General features: G+C 39.4%; 1 protein-coding gene across 2 annotated transcripts; it reads left to right on the forward strand.

Moving 5' to 3' along the window:
- The first annotated feature begins 862 nt into the window (after positions 1-862).
- SH2D1A (SH2 domain containing 1A) lies at positions 863-21,114 on the forward strand. Of its 2 annotated transcripts, none has more exons than XM_069986629.1 (4): positions 863-1,031; positions 18,511-18,574; positions 20,160-20,271; positions 20,917-21,114. In XM_069986629.1, the coding sequence occupies exons 1-4, from the start codon at positions 895-897 to the stop codon at positions 20,919-20,921; spliced, it is 318 nt and encodes a 105-aa protein (XP_069842730.1). In that variant the 5' UTR covers positions 863-894; the 3' UTR covers positions 20,922-21,114. The 2 variants fall into 2 exon arrangements, with proteins under 2 accessions (XP_069842730.1, XP_069842731.1); XM_069986630.1 differs by having other exon boundaries at positions 18,538-18,574.
- The last annotated feature ends 2,449 nt before the right edge of the window (positions 21,115-23,563 follow it).

The raw sequence follows: 23,563 nt of genomic DNA on the forward strand, positions 1-23,563 counted from the left end.
TATTAAATTGGTGGGGGGTCTGGATAACTTCTTTAGCAGAGACATAAAGCAGTCATGAGCAAAATTTGGCTTATCATTACACTCTGCTATTGCAATAGACCGCAGTTCATGACAATGTGAATTGTGAAAATGTATTTTAATCACTCGGGGAGGTGTGGGGGGTCTGCACGGGTGATCTTTAGATTGTCCGGGCAGCTCATAGAGGATAGTGGCGGTCTGCTGCCTCCGCTCCTATTCTATGGAGCAACGGGAACAGATCGCTGCTATCACAGTCGGTTGTCTTTCAACATGTTGAAAAACAAACAACAGCAACAATGCCTTCTATTTCTATCGTTGCCTTCTATTACACGGGACGGTTGTTGGCCGTGATGGAGGATATCTGCCGACTACGGACGATAATTGTTCCGTGTAATAGGGCCTTAACTCAATAAGCAACTAACTGCAGGGAACAGTGGGTAGAGATAAACACAGTGTTAAGCCCCCATGGACCTATTTGTATGGAATGGTCAGTACCGTTCTTTGGTGGATGCTGTATCTTGCGCTATTTTGTATTTCTGTGGCTAAGTTGTTCTTTATAGTGGCACCAACAATAAATATATATTAAGGTGTGAACCTGTAAAACAATATCCATGTGACCATTTGTTTCAATGACACATCGATTTCCCCAGATGGAAATTTCCTTCAGATCATATTTTTACACTGTGTACCACAAAGATTACTCAGAGCTCATCTTCAGAGAGGAGATGATGTAAAGGATTTGTCACACTTGACACCCTTTTGAGATCCTGTAACAGTGAGACTTGAGTTTGTTGCTTTTACTTCTATCTTAGTTAGCTTCCTTTACCGTTGTTTAACCATATGACAAACCTATTTTCAGGTTTCAATTTGTAAAAAATGGAGAATATCTCAATTTATCATGGAAACATTAGCCGTGAAGAAGGAGAGAGACTTCTATGTGAGGCTGGAAAAGATGGAAGCTACTTAATACGTGATAGTGAGACCAAACCTGGCATGTATTGTCTTTGTGTCCTGTAAGTACTTATTGTTATCCCTGTTTTATGCAATGTGCCATGTGCCCTACTTTGTAGTCCTCTATTGAAGAGCCATTGCAGGTTTTTTGTGGAATTGTAATTACAACATATGACTACTGGTTTGTCCGACGTTCACCTTATGCTGAATAGCAGTATATACCCTAACCCATTTTACTTACACTTTTATGTGATTCTTTTAACCAAGTACATTTATTAGAGCTTCAGTACTTTATCTTTAAGAACATATCATATACCTATTAAGATTTAACTACATAACTACTATGATTCCTAAAAGACTTATCTAACTGATTTTTAAGATTTTTCACATGTGGATGTCTAATAGTATCTGTAGTTTTACACGTTGCTTTTATTATGTTTACCAGGTTTTTAGTCGGAAACTAAGCATGCGTTACCAAAGTGTAGTGTACGTAGTCCAGTGACCTAGCAAGACAATTTTATAGGACTTCTGATATGTTAAAACCATGTTCTTTTTCTGCAGTAAAGATATAACACTATGTAATTTCTCGCCTTTGAAGGCAGTTAGCAAGGGAAAATGAGATCAAAGATTGCGCTGATAACATGGTTACTGTCTCATTGAGTTAAGAAAAACAGGGTGTTAAATTAAGAATGTTAAATAGATGGTAAAACAGATTCAGACTCGGTAGGCCTTGGATGACCTTGATCTTACAAGCATTACATGGTTGAATAGACAGTCTCAAAAGTTCTGCTTTGCTCAGTTGATTTTATGCTTTTTTTTTAATCTCATCTCATTGAATTTAGAAATCAAATTTTTTAGATGATATTGATAAGTGGTGTTAATAGATGATAACAGATAATACAATAAGTCTATATATTCTATCTATCTCTATGTCCTCTAATTGGCCTAGGTGACCTCACATGAACCTTAGGCATTATTTTTACCTATTGAGGAGGTGTGCTCTATATATACCATGCTTATAATGTACATGCTGACAGATACATCTGATAGGATAGGAGAACAAATAGGAAATTACATAAATATTCTTCATACCAGATTTGTACCAATACAAATGGTTCGCATGTTCAGGTTTTTAATTGCAAGTACTGAATATAAAGTCTGGCACAGATCAAGCTGCCTCTGAATCTGGTCACCAGGGCTGCACAAATGATCACTAAATCCTTTCTATGGCTCTTGAATTATTCAACCATTGGCCACACATTTTTAAGCAGGCCAGAACTGAGCATGCAGCCAATGAATAACCGTTTCCTTGTTAGTCCGATGATCAATGTGATTGTTAGGCTGGGCGATATCAATGGGTTTGACCAATAATCGGCCATGTAATCCTGGGGCATCTCCTCTTTTCAAATCTATTCCTAGCTTTGCATTCAATTATTTCAATTAAAAACCCTAATGTTGGAACACTCCTTAAGACCGCTGCAAACTTCCGTCATTGTCCTTAATATTAAATGACATTGTGAATGACGCGTATTCTTCTACATTGCACATGAGACTGCAAAAATCACGATCATCCTTAAAGGGATCAAATAACATCAAAGAATTCTCATTTAATTTATAATCATTTTATGTAAAATGGCCCTTAGATACAAAATACCACTGTTTATGAGCTTCATTGTCCTTGATACCAAATCACATCACTTCAAAAGACCTTAATTGTCCAAAATACCATATTATCAGTAAATATCAGTGCAAGTGACCTTCACTATCCACAATACTATATATCAGTGCAAGTGACCTTCACTGTCCACACTACCATATAATATCATTACAAGTTACCTTCCCTGTCCACAATACCATATAATATCAGTGCAAGTGACCTTCACTATCCACAATACTATATATCAGTGCAAGTGACCTTCACTGTCCACACTACCATATAATATCAGTACAAGTTACCTTCCCTGTCCACAATACCATATAATATCAGTGCAAGTGACCTTCCCTGTCCACAATACCATATAATATCCGTGCAAGTTACCTTCCCTGTCCACAATACCATATATCAGTACAAGTGACCTTCCCTGTCCACAATACCATATAATATCAGTGCAAGTGACCTTCCTTGTCCACACTACCATATAATATCAGTACAAGTGACCTTCCCTGTCCACAATACCATATAATATCAGTACAAGTTACCTTCCCTGTCCGCAATACCATATAATATCCGTGCAAGTTACCTTCCCTGTCCACAATACCATATAATATCAGTGCAAGTGACCTTCCCTGTCCACAATACCATATAATATCAGTGCAAGTGACCTTCACTGTCCAAAATACCATATAATATCAGTACAAGTTACCTTCACTGTCCACAATACCATATAATATCAGTGCAAGTGACCTTCCCTGTCCACAATACCATATAATATCAGTGCAAGTGACCTTCCCTGTCCACAATACCATATAATATCAGTGCAAGTGACCTTCCCTGTCCACAATACCATATAATATCAGTGCAAGTGACCTTCCCTGTCCACAATACCATATAATATCAGTACAAGTGACCTTCCCTGTCCACAATACCATATAATATCAGTGCAAGTGACCTTCACTGTCCACAATACCATATAATATCAGTACAAGTTACCTTCACTGTCCACAATACCATATAATATCCGTGCAAGTTACCTTCCCTGTCCACAATACCATATAATATCAGTACAAGTGACCTTCCCTGTCCACAATACCATATAATATCAGTACAAGTGACCTTCCCTGTCCACAATACCATATAATATCAGTGCAAGTGACCTTCCCTGTCCACAATACCATATAATATCAGTGCAAATTAAAAATCACACATTTTCCTATAAGAGGGAATAACACCATTGCAAGGCTTTGTTCACACTACGTAAGTTTCGTAATAATCATGGCTGTTGTTGCGGATTTGCAAAAATGGCCGTGATTACTACGGAACTTATGTGGTGCTGCTGTCTATGGAATTCTAGTCGAAGTGTATACACATAGTATACCCTCCGTCCGGGATCGCTAGCGGCACCGCAAAAAAATGACATGTCAGTTTTCTGTGGCCGCTATTTATTGAATAGCGGCCACAGAAAACCTGTCAGTTCCCACAATGGAGCGTGCGGCTCCGGCATCTGTCTCATGATGGTTTTTGCCTTCCTCTGGATCAACACAGTAGCGTTTCTGTAGGTTGAACTCGATTGAAATGACTGTTGGTGGGAATCATACACCAGAACAGATGCCCACAGTACTCTTAGAACTTTTAGGTTTAGGGTACAGTATGGCTTTTGTAATGATAAATCCCCTGCAAGCCTAGAAATAAGTGCTAGATAGTAGGTATAGAATGTAGAACCTTCTGGATTTTAACAGTTATACAAAAACAAAAAAATGTCAACTAACTTTGCATTTTAGATAGTCTAGTGTGAGAGAAGAACAATACGTTTGTTAAAGTGGATGTGCAGCACTTTGAAGTGGTGACTGACAACATAGAGGGCTGTGGAGATAAGATCAATTCCGTTAGCAGAATCAGCTTAACAAAACAACCTGCTCGGTTATAAGTATAATATATTGTGTGTCATCAAATCCTAACTCCTTCACTGCCATAACAAGGACAATTGCTCTCTATTAAATACACTTATAAAAATAAGAAATATTTATAGAAATCTGCTGTAGTATAAGAGTGATTTTTAAAAATTCGGGAACAGGCATCAGGGGAGTTAAATGTTTTTGTTTTTTTAATTTAGCTGCAGTTAACTCCTGCCTGACCGCTGCGGTCAGGCAGGGGTTAACATTTTCCGCCGCATAAGGCAAACCCCTGACAATCTTCTTAAAAGTCAGGGGTCGTCTTAAACCCAGTTGCCTTATTCGCCGGAAAATACAGTATTTTATTTTTAGAAAATAGTTAAATAATATAATACAGAATTAGACAAATGGTTTGTGCAGTGCATTGGCTGCTCTTTTTTGTGTTTTTAACAGATGTGATCAGTCTAACAGAGAAAGTGGAATAAATACTTTCTAGGTCAGGTACACAGAGTAGATATTTGTGGTTTTTATGGTTTTTTAAGCCATACCATATAGTAGCTACAAAAACACAACTATAAATGTAGAGATTCTAGATGGTTGAAAACAAATGTCCCCATACAGTGTATACTTCTGTCAGTATAAAGTGTATGGGGCTCTCCTGAGATGATGTCGGTGGAGATAGGGGTTGGGCATGATAATAAGTTATTGCCCGACTCCTTTGTTTTCAGAGAGATAAGCAGTCTGGCTGCCGCTTACCCCTCCCCTTCCCACAGAGAACACAGGAATGTTCGGCTGTGCTGAACGTTTATGTGTAGTGATAATTGTCGGAGGACAGTTATTGAGGGTGTATGCCCACCTAAAGAATTAAGGGTCCTACTACACTGAGTGATTTTTAAGGATTAACGACTAACCATGAACAATCGCAAATGAGATTATTTATCATTAACCTAAAATTGTTCACCATATTACACAGATTGATGGTTGTTAGTTACGATCGTTACTATGGTCGTTATTGCGATGAATATTTACTCCTTCTGATCCCGGTAAAACAACAAACAATGTGAAATAACACTGAATGATTACTGAACAAATGCGGAACTTGAGCCAACGAATTTGGAATTACAGCGAACGATTAGCGAACGATTAACGATAATTTTAGGTTCAGATCTAAATCAACGATCAGCAATACACGAACGATTTTTCGATCAGTGCCTGCAATTATGCTGCGTTTACACGTAAAGATTATTGGCCCGATCGTACGATTAGCGATGTCGGATTTACGATTTTTTTTTATAACGATCAGCGTTTAGATGGTACGATATATCGTACGAATATTCGCACTGCGATCGTTTTGCGATCATTTAAGCCTATCTCACACATTGGTTAAATCGGCGAACGACTGTTCACACGGAACGATTTGCGAATTTTTTGCGTACGATGAACGACGATTTGATGACCTGATGAAAGATCAAAATGTACGATTTATCGTGCGTCGTTCGATCGTTCGCTGCGTTTACACGTACGATTATCGTTCGAATTCGACCAAATTCGCACGATAATCGTTACGTGTAAACGCAGCATTACACAGAACAATTATTGTTTAAATTTAAATGATATAAGGATTTTTCGCAAGATAATCTTTCCGTGTAATAGGGCCCTAAGGCTTGTTCACATGAAGTGTTTTTCTCTCTCTCTCTTTTTTTTAATGACGTCCGCCATATTTAGTTCAAAATTACGTCAGTTATTTAGCATTTTAGACACTGGTCATTACAATCACGGCTGTTGGTGCATTATTCTAAGTAGACTAATTGGTCTTTGGGTGTGTCTGTAACTGAAAAGTCTATTAAAATTATTAGTAAACACAGTGAAAGGAATGAAAAAAAGAAAAACTGTGTGTTGTCATGACCATTATTTTGATGTCCCCTCAAACAATGTCCGTTATTTAATACACTGTGTGCATTGGGCGGCCGTCATTCCATTGACTTCAATGCATTCCATTGAGGTAAATAAAAATGCGGTAATAAGGGACATAATTTTTTTAAAAAAAAGCATCCACCGTTTCTCTCTTTTTTTTTTTTAATACTTAGTGTGAACATAGCCTAAGGGCCCTATTCCACCGGACGATTATCGTTCAGATTATGGTTCAATCATTCGAATCTAAACTATAATCGTTCGTTTGAATAGCAGTTAACAATTAACAACCGAACGAGAAATCGTTGATCGCTTTATAAGACCTGGACCTATTTTTATCGTTGCTCGTTCGCAAAATGTTCGCAAATCGTTCGCATTGAATAAGACGTTGTTCAGTCATTCGCAGTAGATAAGAACGCAATAGCGAAGAAATAGCGAAGAAAAAACGATCGCAAATACGATCATAAGTAACGATTATCGTTCCATGGAAATAAGTGAACGTTTTTAGGTCTTTCGCAATAGTGGTCGTTTGAGATCGTTAATCGTTAACGATTATGCGAACGATAATCGTCCGGTGGAATAGGGCCCTAAGACTGTTACCCCAACAATCATGACACTGCCTTATCAAAGGAGATTTCTGTGGAAAAGTTAGACCGCCATGTTGGAGGTTTTTTTTTTTTTAATCATCATTAGGGGGAAGACATTAGCAATTATTACTATGAAAAGCCAAGGTAACATATCAAGGCTGAGATCAACGGGAAATCTGTTGTTTTACTTTGTGGTGTTTTAAAAGAACCCATTATAGAATAATCCTGAACAAGTCACATGGTTTCTAAGAGCTGGTCATGACTGTAGCTAAAAAAATGCATCAAAAGCTGCCCTGTGTGAATCTGGCACATTATCCCTGCTTATTATTTTGGCAGAGGGTTGCTAGTGACAATCCACCTGCCAGCAACTGTCTATGTCAGTTATTGCATAATATCTGCTTTGTTATTATTCCTCTTTGTGGTGAAAATCCAGACTATCTTGCCCCATGATTTCTGCTCTCTTCAGGTACACTACAGAGAGATATTAAATTATGGTTTCTAATATGAATGATTTTATATATCTGGTCACAGCAAAAACAGTAGAGGGCTTCAAAACCGGCCTAGACAAGTTCTTAGACCAAAATAATATAAATGCATATGTATAGAACCTATCACCCCTCCCCCTTCCCTGTATCCATCCCCTCCTTGGTTGAACTTGATGGACATGTGTCTTTTTTCAACCATATTAACTATGTAATATATAATGGAATAGATAATCTATCTCACTATTTAAAGATTCTGTGTAAATAAGCTTTATGTTGTAGGTCCAATGTAGTTGCTGTAGGCTGTATCCATTTTTTTCCAGGAAGCCCTAGCCCATTTATCCATCTTTTCTAGGTGATGAAATTTGCTCATCTCTGCTGCGGGTATCAATGTAACTAAATGATGTAACAAAGCATAACACCAGTAGCATGAAATCAGTTACTGATCCTGTACCTGCGAATGGACCTTTAAACAATATATTTATGCTTCGCGTAGTCATGGGCCCATGATTCTTGTTGGTGCTCTTACATGTTGTGCTATCAGCCGTGGCTGCCATGAATGGCAAGTGGCACTGGGATTCACTGCTTTATGCAGTAACAAGTCCAGTTGTAATTCACCAATAATTCAGGGCTACACTCGGACCTGCCACTGCTTACAATGGCGAGTCTAGGTGCCACCCACAGGTCAGAAACACATACGACAGTGTAAATATGCTCCTTAGCAATAAGCTACAAATCTCTACTTTCTCAGCATACACAGTGCCAGCAAACTGGCAGGTTATTGATATTTGCTATGGTGAGGACAAGAAAGCTGTGACAAATTTCGAGTGGTTCAGCATTGAAATTGTAATAAAGGAATAATCCAGCTAAAGTGTATAGAAAACATTTATCCATTCAGGGAATATGTGGCGCTTTATCTATCTATCTATCTATCTATCTATCTATCTATCTATCTATCATTTCTCTTTGTAATTGTCAATGTGTTTGTCAAACAATTGGAACCAAATATGTCACAAATGTTTCCAAATATATAGTCTACAGTCCATTTACATAGTAAAATAGCCTTTTTATTTACTGGAAACATATTCTCCAGCAACAGTAAATTATACTTACTGGTAGTGTAACACTGGGTGATTTTGATCCTAGGGAACAAATCAATACTTTGAATCCAAACCACTCAGAAGAAAAACAAAACTTTATTGAAGTACAAGAGTATAGGAGTATAAAACATATGGTAAAGGTTTACAAAATAAAGTATAAAACACTAGTAAAATAACAGCTTACTAAGCTTGAATCCAATTCTGGAGGAACCAAATGGTCTGAGTGACAGAAATAGTCATCAAAACAGAATTCCTGGTAGATGGTCCCCAGACCTTTTAGTTTCTTTACTGAGTAGCAAAGATTCCTGCTATCTTATAGGTTTGATTTCTACTAAAACGATAATAGTAAGAATTGTTTTTGTTTTTACCCAAACTACAGATGGAGTCTCTGTTTCTCTGGTGTACTGTGATATCACCAGCATTGTGTTACATATGATGGACAATGTGGGATGACAAATGGCACAAAAAGCTACATAGTAACATAGTTAATAAGGTTGAAAAAGGCAAGAGTCCATCAGGTTCAACCTAGGGAAACCCTACTGTGTTGATTCAGGGGAAGGCGAAAACTGCTATGAGGCAGATGACAATTGCCCCATCACACAGAGAAATTCCTTCCCGACTCCAATGGCGATCAGAATAATCCCTGGATCAACGTATCACCGGAAATCTAATGCCCATAACTTGTAATATTATGTTGTTCAAGAAAAGCATCTAGGCTTCCCTTCAACTTATTTAATGAATCAGCCATGACAACCTTATGTGGCAGAGAGTTCCACAGTCTTACCGCTCGTACAGTAAAGAACCCGCGTTGATGCTGATGATAAAATCTTCCTTCCTCTAGATGTAAAGGATGCCCCCTCATGGTTACAGACCTAGGAGTAAAAAGATCACTACAAAGATCTCTGTGCTGTCCATTCATATATTTATGCATTGTAATCAGATTGTCCCTAAGACAGTACTATACCGAGGTGCAAGGCACTTTCTTGTTTGAAAGTCGAGCAGAAAAGAGTGAAAATGTTGTTGCCAAGGGCAACCAACTGTTAAGGGGGAGTGTCCTGTTCCTTACCATGACAGCAGATGGCTGTAACTACAGTACAACAGGAAGAGCCATGTTGGAGATCCAGACGTGCTGATGCATGTGCCCCTGGTTGCCCTCAGACCAGAAAAAGCACAAAAGAAAATGCATAAATTGTTGCTGGGTGAAGGCCTGCTGTCGGTTGGTCTGGATTTCCTCCAACAGGCCTCAAGGATGCATCCAGACACTGTACCCTTTGTGAAGGTCGGACCAGATACCAATAAGACCGTTCTGATTGACTTTAACAATTGTTTTCAGGTTATAAATATTGTGCTGATTTTAACCCTTTCACGACCATGGGTCACTGATGCATCAATGCCCAGGTCGTTTTAGGACACCAGCTCATGGGATCATAATGATCCCATAAGCTGATGTCCCGATGTCCCTGATGCCCCCTCTCCTCTGTCCCCTGCCGCTGTTACAATCTTGTGACAGCAGCAGGAGAGGGGAGGGAAGAGAGCTCAAGGGCGCGAGCCCAGCCTTCCCTCCCTCCCCCGTCAACTTCCGTAGCAGGAAACCGGAAGCCTAAAGCTTCTGGTTTCCATGGCTACCATCGGGGCTCTGCGACCACAGCTTCTATAGGGTTAACTCTCAGCACAGAGCACGGCTCCGGTGCTGAGAGTTGCGGCAGATAGCCGGGACCCACCATGGATGACACAGGCGCAGCTCCTGCACCTGTGTCATCCTGTGGCGTAAATTAACGTTGCTGCAGCATCAGGCATAGGCTGCAGCAACGATAAAGGGGAACTCCAGGTAGAGGTAAAAAAAAAAGAAACTTCTGCAGAAGCATAACGCATTACTTACCTGTTTATCCCAGTTTTGAAACTACTAAAAATCTGTTTGTTTCTTTTGCTCTGTTTTGTGTTTCTCTCCTTCCTGGTTTAGCATTTCCCAGAATGCAATGCTTTCCCTCATGTAATCATCACAGCCCCCACCCATTACAATCAGTAAAATTAGTGCTGCAGTTGCTTCTGGCCGGACAGAGACGGTGAATCAGTCATGGTGAATCAGTGGGTTATCCAGCCAAGCCTCCTAGGACATCACACCCTGCCCCCTGTCTGCATCATCAGCAAACACACACAATGTGAGACAGAGCCATGGAATATTTGTCTCCTGGGGGGGATAGGAGCAGGAGCAGGAGACAATGTGGATTGGCACAGGGGCCATTTTTTTTCACTTCCTGGATTTCTATCAGCTACCAGTGTGGCAGAAACGTACATGTCAGTACAGTAGCGCAAACATTTAAAACAGTCTCAGGGCTCATGGCTTCATCATGAATGAAGATGCTGGGAGTTCCGAAGTCCATTCGGTAGCACATTGCCTGTAATTATGGATCATACACAGAATGTGTGAATGACCCCTAAGACTACAAGTCTACTACAAGTGTCTGAGCTGAGTGTGGACTACGTAGTCCTAGACAAGTGAGAGGTCTCGTGGTCGGCAACAGTCCAGATGTTGCCTATCATGAAACCCAGACTGTTTACACTAATAGGCCATGTTCAGACCTTGTAAGAGACTGGCCGTTCCGTGATCCAGGCGGTCTAAGAAAAGATCATCCCGGCCGGTACTGCAGTACCGGCCGGATGATCTTTAGCGCCGCTTAGTTCTAATGCAGGCGCATCCGTGCGCGCCTGCATCAGAACTCTCCACTGCGCACTATGGAGCATGCGGCCGGGGCCGCTCATTCCACAGTGTGCACTGACAGGGTTTTCTACGGCCAAAGTGGACGCAGAAAACTGACATGTCAGTTTCTTGAGGCGCCGCTAGGGATCCTAGCTGGAGTGTATACTATGTGTATTCACTCCAGCCGGGATTCCATAGGCGGCAACGTCACGTATATTTTTGTATTAATCACGGCAGTTGAAGTTGAACATATACGTAGTGTGAACATAGCCATAAGGTACACAGGATTCCCAAGAAGTACAACAGAACCCAGCCAGGTAAGCAGACAGTTGTATTTGGGAATCCTGTGTACTTCTTTGCAGTGCGTTACTAAACATTGTTACCTGCTTCAGCATTGTTGCTCACAATTACTATTTTGTCCAAGTGTATAGCTTTGGCAGTATATACCCATTGCACTTATATTTGTATATCAAGTAACTGCTTATATCCTAAGTATGTTCCCTGTTTCATGGGAAGTATAGATGCATTTTGTGGTTGCTTATAGACAGTACTATTCAGATTATATACCCCTTATACCTGCTTTGTATTTTTGCACGTATTGGCATTACATATATGGGTATTTTGTCCTCTACTATTGTGTTGGTATAATGAGGAGTGTGTATGAGATGATCATAGATGCAGTGGTAGCAGCTGGAACAGGATGTTGAATATTTTTGTAGCTTACAAAACTTACCATAGGCTGTATCCCAGTTTTCCAGGCGGTCCTCCTGCTGTATCCACCCGCTGCACGGAGCAGGCAGACAGCGGGAATCTGATGCTGAGCGTTCGGGTTCTTACGAACACGAACCGAAGCAGGTTCGGACCATCCCTAATACTGAACAATCTATTCCCCTGCCATACACCAACTTAATACTCAATAAAGCGGGGATATGGGTAACAGGTTATTGCACACCCATTCCCCTTATTACTTTTCTCGCCTTATCTGTACCTGTTCCAGTTCAGCCATGTCCTTTTTATATACACGTGTCCAAAATTGGGCTTAACATTCATTGTGTGATCTGATAAGTGAGCTGATTAGATGGACTCTCCATTTATAAAGAGAACTCAGCTCCTAGTTTACCATGGCACTATAGAGTATAATTTTTTTTCTACAGTGCCAGGATACCCCTGATGCATCACATTTGCTGCAGTGTGGATCACCCTCCCTCTACATATCTGTTACATTCACATGCTGAGGCTGGGTTTATACTGCGTATATTTCAGTCAGTATTGTGGTCCTCATATTGCAACCAAAACCAGGAGTGGATTAAAAACACAGAACGGATCTGTTCACACAATGTTGAAATTGAGTGGATGGCCGCCATATAACAGTAAATAACTGCCTTTATTTCAATATAACAGCCGTTGTTTTAAAATAACAGCAAATATTTGTCATTAAATGGCAGCCATCCACTAAATTTCAACATTGTGTGAACAGAGCCTTTCTGTGTTTTAATCCACTCCTGGTTTTGGTTGCAATATGAGGACCACAATACTGACTGAAATATATGTAGTGTGAACCCAGCCTAAAGGTGTCCAGAATATGGAAAGGTGCAAACTACAGACATATCTTATCTTTAGTGTCTCTAATAAAGGGGACATACCGTATTTTCCGCCGTATAAGACGCCGGGTGTATAAGAAGACCCCCAACTTTTCCAGTTAAAATACAGAGTTTGGGACATACTTGCTGTATAAGACTACCCCTCTTCCAACACACACCAAATAAAAAATAATTAAAAACATCAGACAACAGCGAGATCTGAGAGGCAGAGAAGTAGGTACATTAATACCGGTAGGATACAAGGGCGGGCCAGACAGGTGAAAGAGGTAGGATTTTCTGGGCACACTTCACTGTATCTCTTTTTTTCATACTCCGGACGCCTGCAGCTTGCTCTGCCCTTCATATGGTTGCCACATAGGCGGGTATGCGGATGTTTTTGAGCTCCTCCCACCATATGCAGCAACTGCAGATTTTCCAATCCCATTCCGCAGTTTTTCAGCATCTGCCCTATAAGATGACACCCAGCATATAAGACGACCCCTGACTGTTGAGAAGATTTTGCTGGGTTAAAAAGTAGTCTTATACGCAGGAAAATACTGTATATCAAATCACTATCATTGTGATAAGAAAAACTGAGAAAAATATGTAAAATAAAGAAAGAACCTTATATAACACCTTAAAGTGTCCCTGTCACTATAACTTTCAAAATCTAAATCAGCGGTAGATGTGATATAAAGCAAGTTTGCAATTTACATGCATTTTTTTTTTATCATGCTGTAAAACAAAGCCGAATGTACCAGAAATACAGGTCCTGTCTTCTGAAGGCAGATTTTCTGACTTAAGCTGGTTGATAAAAAACACAGACTAAACACAGGAATACCGGCCAGTACAGAGAGTCACGGCTCAATGCGTCCGTTAATCTTATGACTGCCTTCTTTCTTTGAGTGCTCAGATGGCCTGGGAAACACAGGACTTCCTGTTTTCTGAGTGTTTCAGAAAACAGGAAGTGCAGTGTTCTCCATGATAACAAAAAATAAAGAAATAAAAAATGAATATATACTGCAAACTTGCTTTATATGACATCTACTGCTGATTTATATTTTGAAAGTTATAATGACAGTGATACTCTGAAATGTTTAAATTAGTAAATAAATACCACAAGAGAACCCATTTAAACCACACTAGCCAAGATTGGAGCACCAGAAAGTACCTAAGTTATTCTGGCCTTGTGAAATATATGTCAAATACACTACAAAATTGAGTCTAATATTTCACATAGAATGGAGAGACACAAATTTATTATAATCCCTGCAGGTTTCGGAAAAGCAATACAAGACTTATTGAAATGTGTAACCTCTTCTATTGATTATATGCTTTTTGTCTAATATCGACAAGCAATCTCACACAAACTGCCCATTGCAGCATCCCATGCAGCTCCGTGTAGCCATTATATCTTACATGGCAAGACATTTTATCTGAAAATATCTATTACTATTTGTATTTTGTAAGTATTATAGGACATACTCAATGTGTCTAGCAGAATAGTTTCTATGTAACAGGCAATATATATTTGAAGTTATGTAAAAGGGGTTAGCCACTTTATAGTAAAATAGGTCAGTGTACAGTATTAGTAACTGTACTCAATGTATATAGTAACAGCAGGTCCCTGTGTACCTCATAGAGCTTAAATCAGACTCCCATCCTCCAGGCTGGGCTGCCTTGCTCTGTTTTGTTTCTGTCCATAAAATGGCCGACATGGGGGAGCATGTGACCCTGCCCCGCCCACTGTGTGCTCCATATACATATACAGGTGGACACTGAGGGCGGGGTTTGGTCACATGCTCCTCCATGTCGGCCATTTTATGGACAGAAATAAAACAGAGCAGCGCAGCACAGCCTGGAGGAGGGGATTTTGATTTAAGTTCTATGAGGTACACAGGGAGTTGCTGTCAGTATATACAGTGAGTACACTTAGTAATACTGTACACTGTACTATTTTACTATAGTGGCCAACCCCTTTAACTATAATGACATTATCCCCCTTCAAAATCACAAGTTGGCTTATATATTAGTTATATTGGAATTGATAAATTATTGCCCACTCTTTGAAATATGGTATGGCTAAATATTCATATGGAGACCTTAATAACTCCATTACAATGTTTAATAATTAACTGTGCTGCAACCAGTAATTTTTTTTTTCAGATAAATTTCAACAAATAAATGATTACTTATACCATATATAAAGTATTATATGGAAAACAATGATGCTAAACAATGTATATCTTAGATCCAGCAAATAAACAAGTAGCATTCATGAACAAATGGGATACATTTATGTGGTATTTTATACATATTCATGCACTATTTATTTTACCAAGTGCTGTTTTTATATCTTTATAAAAGAATTAATGTTATTTTGATGCGTTCATTTGTATATTTTAGTTATTTACTTCTTTTTGTGTGAGGCTTTTACAATTGTTGTAGCTTTATATCATTGGAGCTGCCTGCCTATTTAACATTATTATTTTGCGAAATGTTAGTTTCTATTTTTCATTTGTTTGTGTGTATGTATGTTTTGTTTAACTTTTTTTTTTGAAGTTTTCTATTTCTTACCTTTTATTTCATACATACTGTTGTTACAATATTTATAAGAGTTAGTATAATTTGCAACAATTTTCCCACAATTTACCAAATTACCTCTTTACCCACATCCTATTATGAATGTATTATATGCTGTTCAGATCTTGGGCAGTTCTTTCTGTCAATGACTAAAATTGCTACTAACAATCAGTGGGCATCTTTTTAATTTATTTTCCTTACTGTCAGTAAGGGCCCTTTTACACAGCCTGGCATTGCTGCAATAATAAACTCTGATAAACAAGATTGGCGCTTATTTTTGGAGCCTATACAAAGCCTAAAGGGTTTATTCAGTGTTAGAAAAAAATGGCTACTTTCTTCCAGAGACAGTACCACTCTTGTCTACAGTTTGGGTGGAATTTTGCAACTCAGTTCCATTAAAGGGAATGGAGCTTAAAGCAAATGTACCATCAGGCGCCGTTCTATACATGGGTAATACTTAAAGTGAATGTACCTGATGGGACATTCGCTTTAACTACAACCTGAACTGGAGATAAAAGGGATGCTGTCTCTGGAAGAAAGTGGCCATGTTTTTCCCTGCATATTAACATCATCACAGTTGGCCACACATTCCTGTTTACACAGGGAGATGTGCAGCTGACTAGCAGTAATTTAAATGCCTGCACAAAGATGCAACCAGGTGAGGAACACGAGATTTCAGTGATCCTTTAACACGCACTGATCATCTACAGTGAGCTTCTTATAATCGGCCTATTTAAAAGGATCTTAAAGGGGCTGCCTGGTGTTAGCAAATATTTACTATATAGCTGTGGTCATATAGAAAATAAAGATCCTATGCTTACCTGTCTGTGCACCCCTTGTGTCCTGCTGGCGGATGTTGGATGTTTATTATTCTGTATATGACTACAGCTATATAGGAAATATTTTCTAATGCTGGATGACCCCTTTAAGAAAGTAGGTCCAAAACAGAGAAAAAAAAATACAAATCTTGTCATTATAGTTTTTTACTGTGTTATTTACAATCCTGGTTTTACTAAAATACTGAACAAAATGAGTACCAAATATTTACCTAAAAGTGTGAACCCAGATATAGGCTGAGTTCACACTGCGTGAAATACCGGCCGTTCTGTGACCTGCCTGGGCCACATAACGGCCAGTGTTAGTGAAGAATATCCTAGCTGGTACTGCAGTACCAGCTGGATGATCTTCATTTAAGCGGAATTCAGATGTGGGTGCACCTGTGTGCTCCTGCATCCCAATTCTCCATTGTGTGAATTGACATGTCTGTGCAACCGCTATTCAATGAATAGCGGCCGCACAAAACTGACATGTCAGTTTTTTGTGCAGCCAGTTAGAATCTCGGTTAGAGCGTAAACACAACGTATACACAGGGTTTCATTCATTTAAACACAACATATGTTTTGCATAAATTACGGCTGTTGTTGCAATTTGTGATTTATGCAAAACATTTGTTGTGTGAACATGGCCTTATACTGTACACTTTGACTATGAGCCTACCAGAAATCTTGAAGTACATTTAACAGGAAACATTATATGATTTGTGGATCAAATATTTAAAGTGACTGTACCACCAGGCCCAGGGTGAAGCACTGGAGGCGGGCTGACCCACCCCCAGTGGGAAGCAACCCCAGCCCCTCCATGACGCGACTCCCTTAGAATCAATGGAACCCTATCATAGAGGGGCTAGGGTTTCCTCCCACTAAGGGTGGGTCAGCCCTCCTCCAGTGCTTCAGCCTGGGCCTGGTGGTACAGTCACATGCATACATATCTAAATTCAATATAAGTGAACAAGCTGGGTTGTATTGTGATTGTAGGATATGTTAGCGTGGTATAAAATACCAAAGGCTGCACAGAAGTACCGAGGAGATATATATTATTCTCTACACAGATTTAAAGTGACACTGTCACCCCCTTTTTCATTTTTAATTTCTCTACACAGGTGTAAAGGGTAAATGTTGCAGTTTTTGTACCCTATTTTATATCATACGTTAAGGTGCTTGTTCCAGTAAAAAGTGATCTTTTATCATCTGCGGATTGTGCAGGGGGACTTTTAGGCTGGTCCGTTCCAACGGCCACAGAGGGGACAGGGCCTAGACAGCTATAATGTCACAGAGGGGCATGATCAAGGCACTGTTATGGGCGGAGCTAAGTGGCGCTTCAGTAGAGAGTCTCCGCCGAGGTGGCACAATTCGCAGATGATAAAAGATCATAATCATGTAAAAAGGTCACTTTAAAGTAAAACTTCAATACTATATAAATAGACATTTTTTGTGTGTTCATCTCTTTTCATTTTCTGGTACAGATCTCTAAATTACCTATTTCCCTTTATCTGTTATTCATCAGATCCACCCTTTTAACACAGTTGTGAAAAGAAATAAAATATCGTGTGTGTCCATGAAATTCTAATTATTTTTCACTTTTAAATATACTGTATTTTGCAAGCTATAACCAAACTGAATTTTAGCTTAAATCATTGACCACCAACTAATATGCTGAGGTCCAGCAAATGTGTGCCAATCAGTGAGATCAGAGCTTTTTGCAGTTCCTTTACTTGACACGAGAAATTGAGTTGCCAAGCTGCACAAACGATCCTTGTGTTGTTTGTGCATCCCTAGAAACTGACAGTACAGATATGTATATATGTATAAAGATTAAATTGAGCAATTTACGAGCAGAAAGAAGACACATATGAGTTTTATATACATATATCTAAGCTTGTGGGTGGGGCACAGAACTACCCACAGAATAAGGGGGGTGACAATATCACTTTAAGAGAGCTAAGGCTATTTTCTGGCTATTAAATTTACAGTGTATACATGATACTGTATATGTGCTTAGAAAGACCAACCCCCCCCCCAAACCCTCCCAAGAAGAAGTCTTCTTCCATTACACAGGCAGAATTACACCCTTGTCAAAGGACAACAGAGACAAATGACAAACCACAACTTCTTGATGTGGTCTAAGTGGAGGGAAATATATACAAAAACTTCCCCTGCTTGAGTGCATATGTATTACTATGAAATTCTAACATGTGTTTGTGAATATTTGCAGCCATAAAGATGTCATTTACACTTACAGAGTGTCCAAAACGACAACTGGGTCCTGGTCAGCAGAGGTAAGAATATTCTTTTACTTTTAAAGGAGAAGTCCGGATGGGGAACTACGAAATCGTTACGGGTAGGGGTGGGGGAAAAATGAAAAAACACTATGCTTACCATTCCTGGAGCCTGTGCTGCACTGCATCACAGGGCTCCCAGACCCCACCAGCTGTCATTTTCTTCCAGGTTTATCACGACCTGGGTTCCACGTCACCCCTACCCGTAAAGGGTGGGATTTAGCCCGCTCAGCCGATCAGTGACTGCAGCGGTGTCCCACCCCAGTCACGGACTTAAATGAGAATGATGGCACTGATATTCAATAATGCTAGTCACACTAATAACTGTCATATAATAGTCCCCCTACTTAGTAACCCTCCTCTATTAGCTGTCAAACATGTAGGGTTGGGGGAGGTGGATGTACATGGATTTGTTGGTAAATATTTTTATACTGTAGAATATTTTACATATTTAATAACTGTTCCCACTATAATCCCATTGGATAATGTTGTGTACATAGAATGATGTGAAGCAGGTTTGGCGACAAATTTTGGTGAGACAGTAAAGGTAATAAGGAAGAACATAACTAAAGGTAAAGATGATGAGAAGGGAAGTGTTTTTGTCTGCTGCGCATTGTCGAGGTGGGGGGACCTGGAACACCAGTCTTAGGATAGCGATAGATAGAACAACAGAAGAAGTAATGGGGTGTGGAGGATAAAGTAAATTAGGATTATCTGCGAGTTTACCTGGAGACTGGAGGGGTCAAGCCATTGAAGGGAAGGTAAATATTCAGAGTAGGAAAAAAAAAAAAAAAAGAGAGAGAAAGGAAAAGGGCTGATATAATTTATATGTGTTGCTACTGCTGCCTTATGGGGTAATTTTAGAAGATGTACAAGGGGAGAAAATTTATAGTTGTATTATAAGTGTTAAATATTTTACTTAAAGCAGAAATAAAAACCTTTTAAACTTATAAAAAAAATAAGTAAATAAAAATAAATAACTGTTCTCACTCTAAGAGCCATCGAAACGCGATCACCTCACTGGCTGACGCGATGGTGTCATCATGATCCCTGCCCAGGGATCCAGCCCCTACGGATCATAGGCTGCAGGCCTGAAAAGAGAGGAGCTGCTCCATTTATCGTAGGAACTGGGATTAGCTAAATATTAGTTTTATTTATTTTTACCTTCAATGGGAATTTTTTTTACAACAAGGGGCATTTTAACTTTATGGGGGCATAGCAAGGGGCAATATAATTATATAGGGGACATTATTACTGTATGGAGGAACAAGGGCTATCATAACTGTGTTGAGGCACAAGGGGCATTATAACTATGTGGGCGCACAGGGGGTATTATTAGTGAGGATGATCTTTAGCGCCGCTGAGTTCTGACCATGTGTATACACTCTGGCGGGGATTCCCTCGGCCTGCAGCACTGCGTAAGTACTTACTTACTTACGTAATGTGAACATAGCCTTATACTGTATATTAGTTGCTGTATTTTCTGTTATAAGGGTGTTATGTATTTATCTACTGTATAAGTTCTATCTCCTATTTCTTTATATAAAAAAGGAGGTTTTTAACACTTTAATTTTTTTATGCCTAGGCAGCACCAGGGGTCCCAAAAAGGATGTTTAGAAAAATTCAGAATTTGATCTCAGCTTACACAAAACCAGGTCAAGGCATCGCAACCCACCTGCAGTACCCAGTTGAAAGGAGTATGTAAAAAAAATGCAAAATACAGTTTAAAATACTGTCTATAATGATATCATAATCATATTTTATACTTTATTTTATAATACACCTCTTGTTATCTCTCATGTACTACTACTACTACTACTTATGGGCCCTGTTGCATAAAGTTTAGCTTGGCCCCCACCCTCCTCATTTTTAATGTTTACAGCTATGGGCATGATCTGCTTGTAACTTTTAGCCACATTGCTGGCGGTATTGGTATTTGCAGAGATTAAAAATAGCATTTTGCCTTGGAAGCTGAAGTACCACAAAGGCAAAGCTGAGCCACAGCATGCACACCTCCTCCCCCACCTCTCTTTGCCTTGACTCACTGACGTAAAAGGGCTGAGTCTTCAGCCTTCACCTATCTGCTTGCCTCCCGTCTGTACCTGGTACAGACCTGACAGATTCCCTTTAAGGACCAGGGCCAATTTTATCAGACCAGTTTCACTTTATGTGGTTATAGCTCTGGGATGCTTTGATTTCTCCAGTCGATTCCAGTAGTAGTTATTTAAACAATAGCTGTATGAGGAAGCTTGGCTATGGAAATATGTACACTGCTTCTTCTATCATTATGTCTGTATTAAGCAAAATCATATGTCTGATTGATTGTTTTTTCCACTTCACAGGTTAACAAGGGACATGGACAGCGTTGTGTACGGGAAATTATGTGTCTGAGAAAATAGTATTATGTACATTTTAAACATGTTGATGTGGAAACTGTGACCATATACTGTATCTGTATTGCAGTTATTTAAAATCATGTTGTCTTCTTAATAAATACTTTATTAGGTAGTGTGACATCCGATTATATGCTGAAACTTTATAGAGCTGCTGATTAAAGATAATATATGCAAATGATGTCCTCTGTGCTCTTCATCTTCAGTAAATGTCAGGATATCAGCTGCTCACTGCACTACAGGCCCCAGCTATAATTACAACATGGATTTAGAGGGTTAAAGCTGCATCACATAAAGCACAATTTCTCTGTTTTGGTACAATCAAGGGTTAATGTGTGTATAAGAATCCGCTTCCATAGACTGAAGGGCTGCAGGAAATTCTGCAAGTAACATGGGAGTGGACATTTTTTTTTTTAAAAAACTGGCATTGCAGTATTTGTGTAAAAACTAGAAGTGGATTCAAATGGAATGGGAAATTTAATGGGAGGACTTGTACTTCTCTTTCCTGTTGGATCCACTTCTGGTTTTGACACAAAAGCTGCAGTGACAGTTTTCCAATAAGCTGCAGTGTGTGTTTTCAACCTTACAGCACTAGAAGTGGTGTGTTGGATTCATTGTAGTCTGAATCTCTTAAATACAGAATTTTTCATACAACATCTGCTCTGGGGTGGTGCTATGCAAAGAAAATTCTGGAATGGTCACTAACCTTGCAGAAAAGGTTTGAGGATAGGCTGTAGCATGTGTGCATGATGAATATCACTATTTGTCACCCTTATAATATGTATATATGGCTTTTTTTTTTTTTTTTTTTACTCAGGCCTCTATCTCTATTTTTCAGCTTTCCCTGAGCTAGTGGGTAAAGGCTAACTGCTGTGATGTCCTCCATACACTGCACACACACAAAAGATCGTGTTCCTCTATATCTGTATGGTACACCAAGACAGTATCAAGAAGGATAATCTATAAATCCACCTCTCACATACTGGCACTCTAGCATTCTTGACAAGAAATGAAGGACCCCTTGTTTGAGGACTGTTACTGGGCAATCTGTACCCCCCCTGGGCTAGTCCTATGGATGGACTTCAGCTGTGCTGCTGTTGACTTTGTCTCACTTTCTCCTCCAGTCTCCAACTAAATCCTTCTACTCCTAAGTACTCCTAACAGATTAAAATGGTATTGGGGACTGCTTATAGGACCTCCCACTTTCTATAGATTTTTGTCCAGTTGTATATGTCTATAACTAGAGATGAGCGAACCAGGTTCAAGTTCGAGTCGATCCGAACCCGAACGTTCGGTATTTGATTAGCTGGGGCTGCTGAACTTGGTTGTCTGGAAAACATGGATACAGCCAATGACTATATCCATGTTTTCCACATAGCCTTAGGGCTTTATCCAAGTTCAGCAGCCACCGCTAATTCAATGCTCGACTCGAGCATGCTCCAGGTTCGCTCATCTCTATCTATAACTATTGCTCCTGGTCTTACCATAGGGTCACCATTAGGTGGCAGCAGCATTCACAATTACATAAGCCACACATTGTTATTGTAAATGAAAACAGATTGAGTGTGCGAACACAATAGAATAAACAGTAAATTCCAACCTTATTTGGAGACATAGACCCATCTCCTTTGATCTCAGCTCTGCTTGAAAGCTCTTATTAGAGCTCATGTCTTTAAAGTATAAGCTATAAACATCCTACGGAGGGAAGGGGTTAATTCTCTATAGGGCTTGTTATCCTATGAATAACTTTGAGAGAAGGGTATGTTCTCATGTACTATTGTAATCTAGCATATGGCATTTTTTGGGGGGGGGGGGAGGGGAGGGGTATCAAAAACACTGCATTGGTAGCTGAGAGTCAATGGGGAAAAGTAAACACAATACCCATAGGAAAATTTTCTCTGCATTTTTTTCATGTTTGTGGCAGGCTATGCATTTGATGTTTTGCTATAGACTTCTGTAGGGGGAAAAGAATTTTCATGTCTATAAGCAAATTATTGTTTTTTTCCTTTTGGATTCACATGATGAAGAACCACATGACTGAATAAAAGACACAGGGGATACAATTCCAATAGTAATTTACACAAAAGTGAGAAATCGGCAGAAAAAGTGCCAGAAAGAAAAGCAAAACGCAGGAAAATGTTCAACAATTGTTTTTTTTTTTTTTTTTTTAAATCAACTGGTGTCAGAAAGTTATAAATTTGTATTTCACTTTTTAAAAATCTCCAGTCTTCCAGTATTATCAGCTGCTGTATCTCCTGCAGAAATTGGTTTATTCTTTGCAGTCTTACACAGTGCTCTCTGCTGCCACCTCTGTCCATAACAGGAATTGTCCAGATTAGGAGAGGTTTTCTATGGAGATTTGCTACTGCTCAGGACAGTTCCTGTCATGGGCAGAGGTGGCAGCAGAGAGCACTGTGTCAGATTGGATAGAATACACCACTTCCTGCAGGACATACAGTGGCTGATAAGTACTGGAATACTTTACTTTTTTTTTAAATAAAAGTAATTTACAAATCTATATAAATTTCTGACACCAGTTAATTTGAGGAATTTTTTATTTTTTTAGCGGAGTACCTCTTTAAATTAAATAATTGGG

This window comes from Dendropsophus ebraccatus, chromosome 10 (genome assembly GCF_027789765.1).
Source record: "Dendropsophus ebraccatus isolate aDenEbr1 chromosome 10, aDenEbr1.pat, whole genome shotgun sequence".
Lineage (NCBI taxonomy): Eukaryota > Metazoa > Chordata > Amphibia > Anura > Hylidae > Dendropsophus > Dendropsophus ebraccatus.

Excerpts from the sequence above, each read along its gene's own strand:
- SH2D1A (XM_069986629.1), top strand. The coding sequence starts at position 895 with ATGGAGAATATCTCAATTTATCATGGAAACATTAGCCGTGAAGAAGGA. Across the intron at positions 1,032-18,510 it reads ATGTATTGTCTTTGTGTCCT|CCATAAAGATGTCATTTACA; the intron begins GTAAGTACTTAT and ends GAATATTTGCAG. Across the intron at positions 18,575-20,159 it reads CTGGGTCCTGGTCAGCAGAG|GCAGCACCAGGGGTCCCAAA; the intron begins GTAAGAATATTC and ends TTTTATGCCTAG.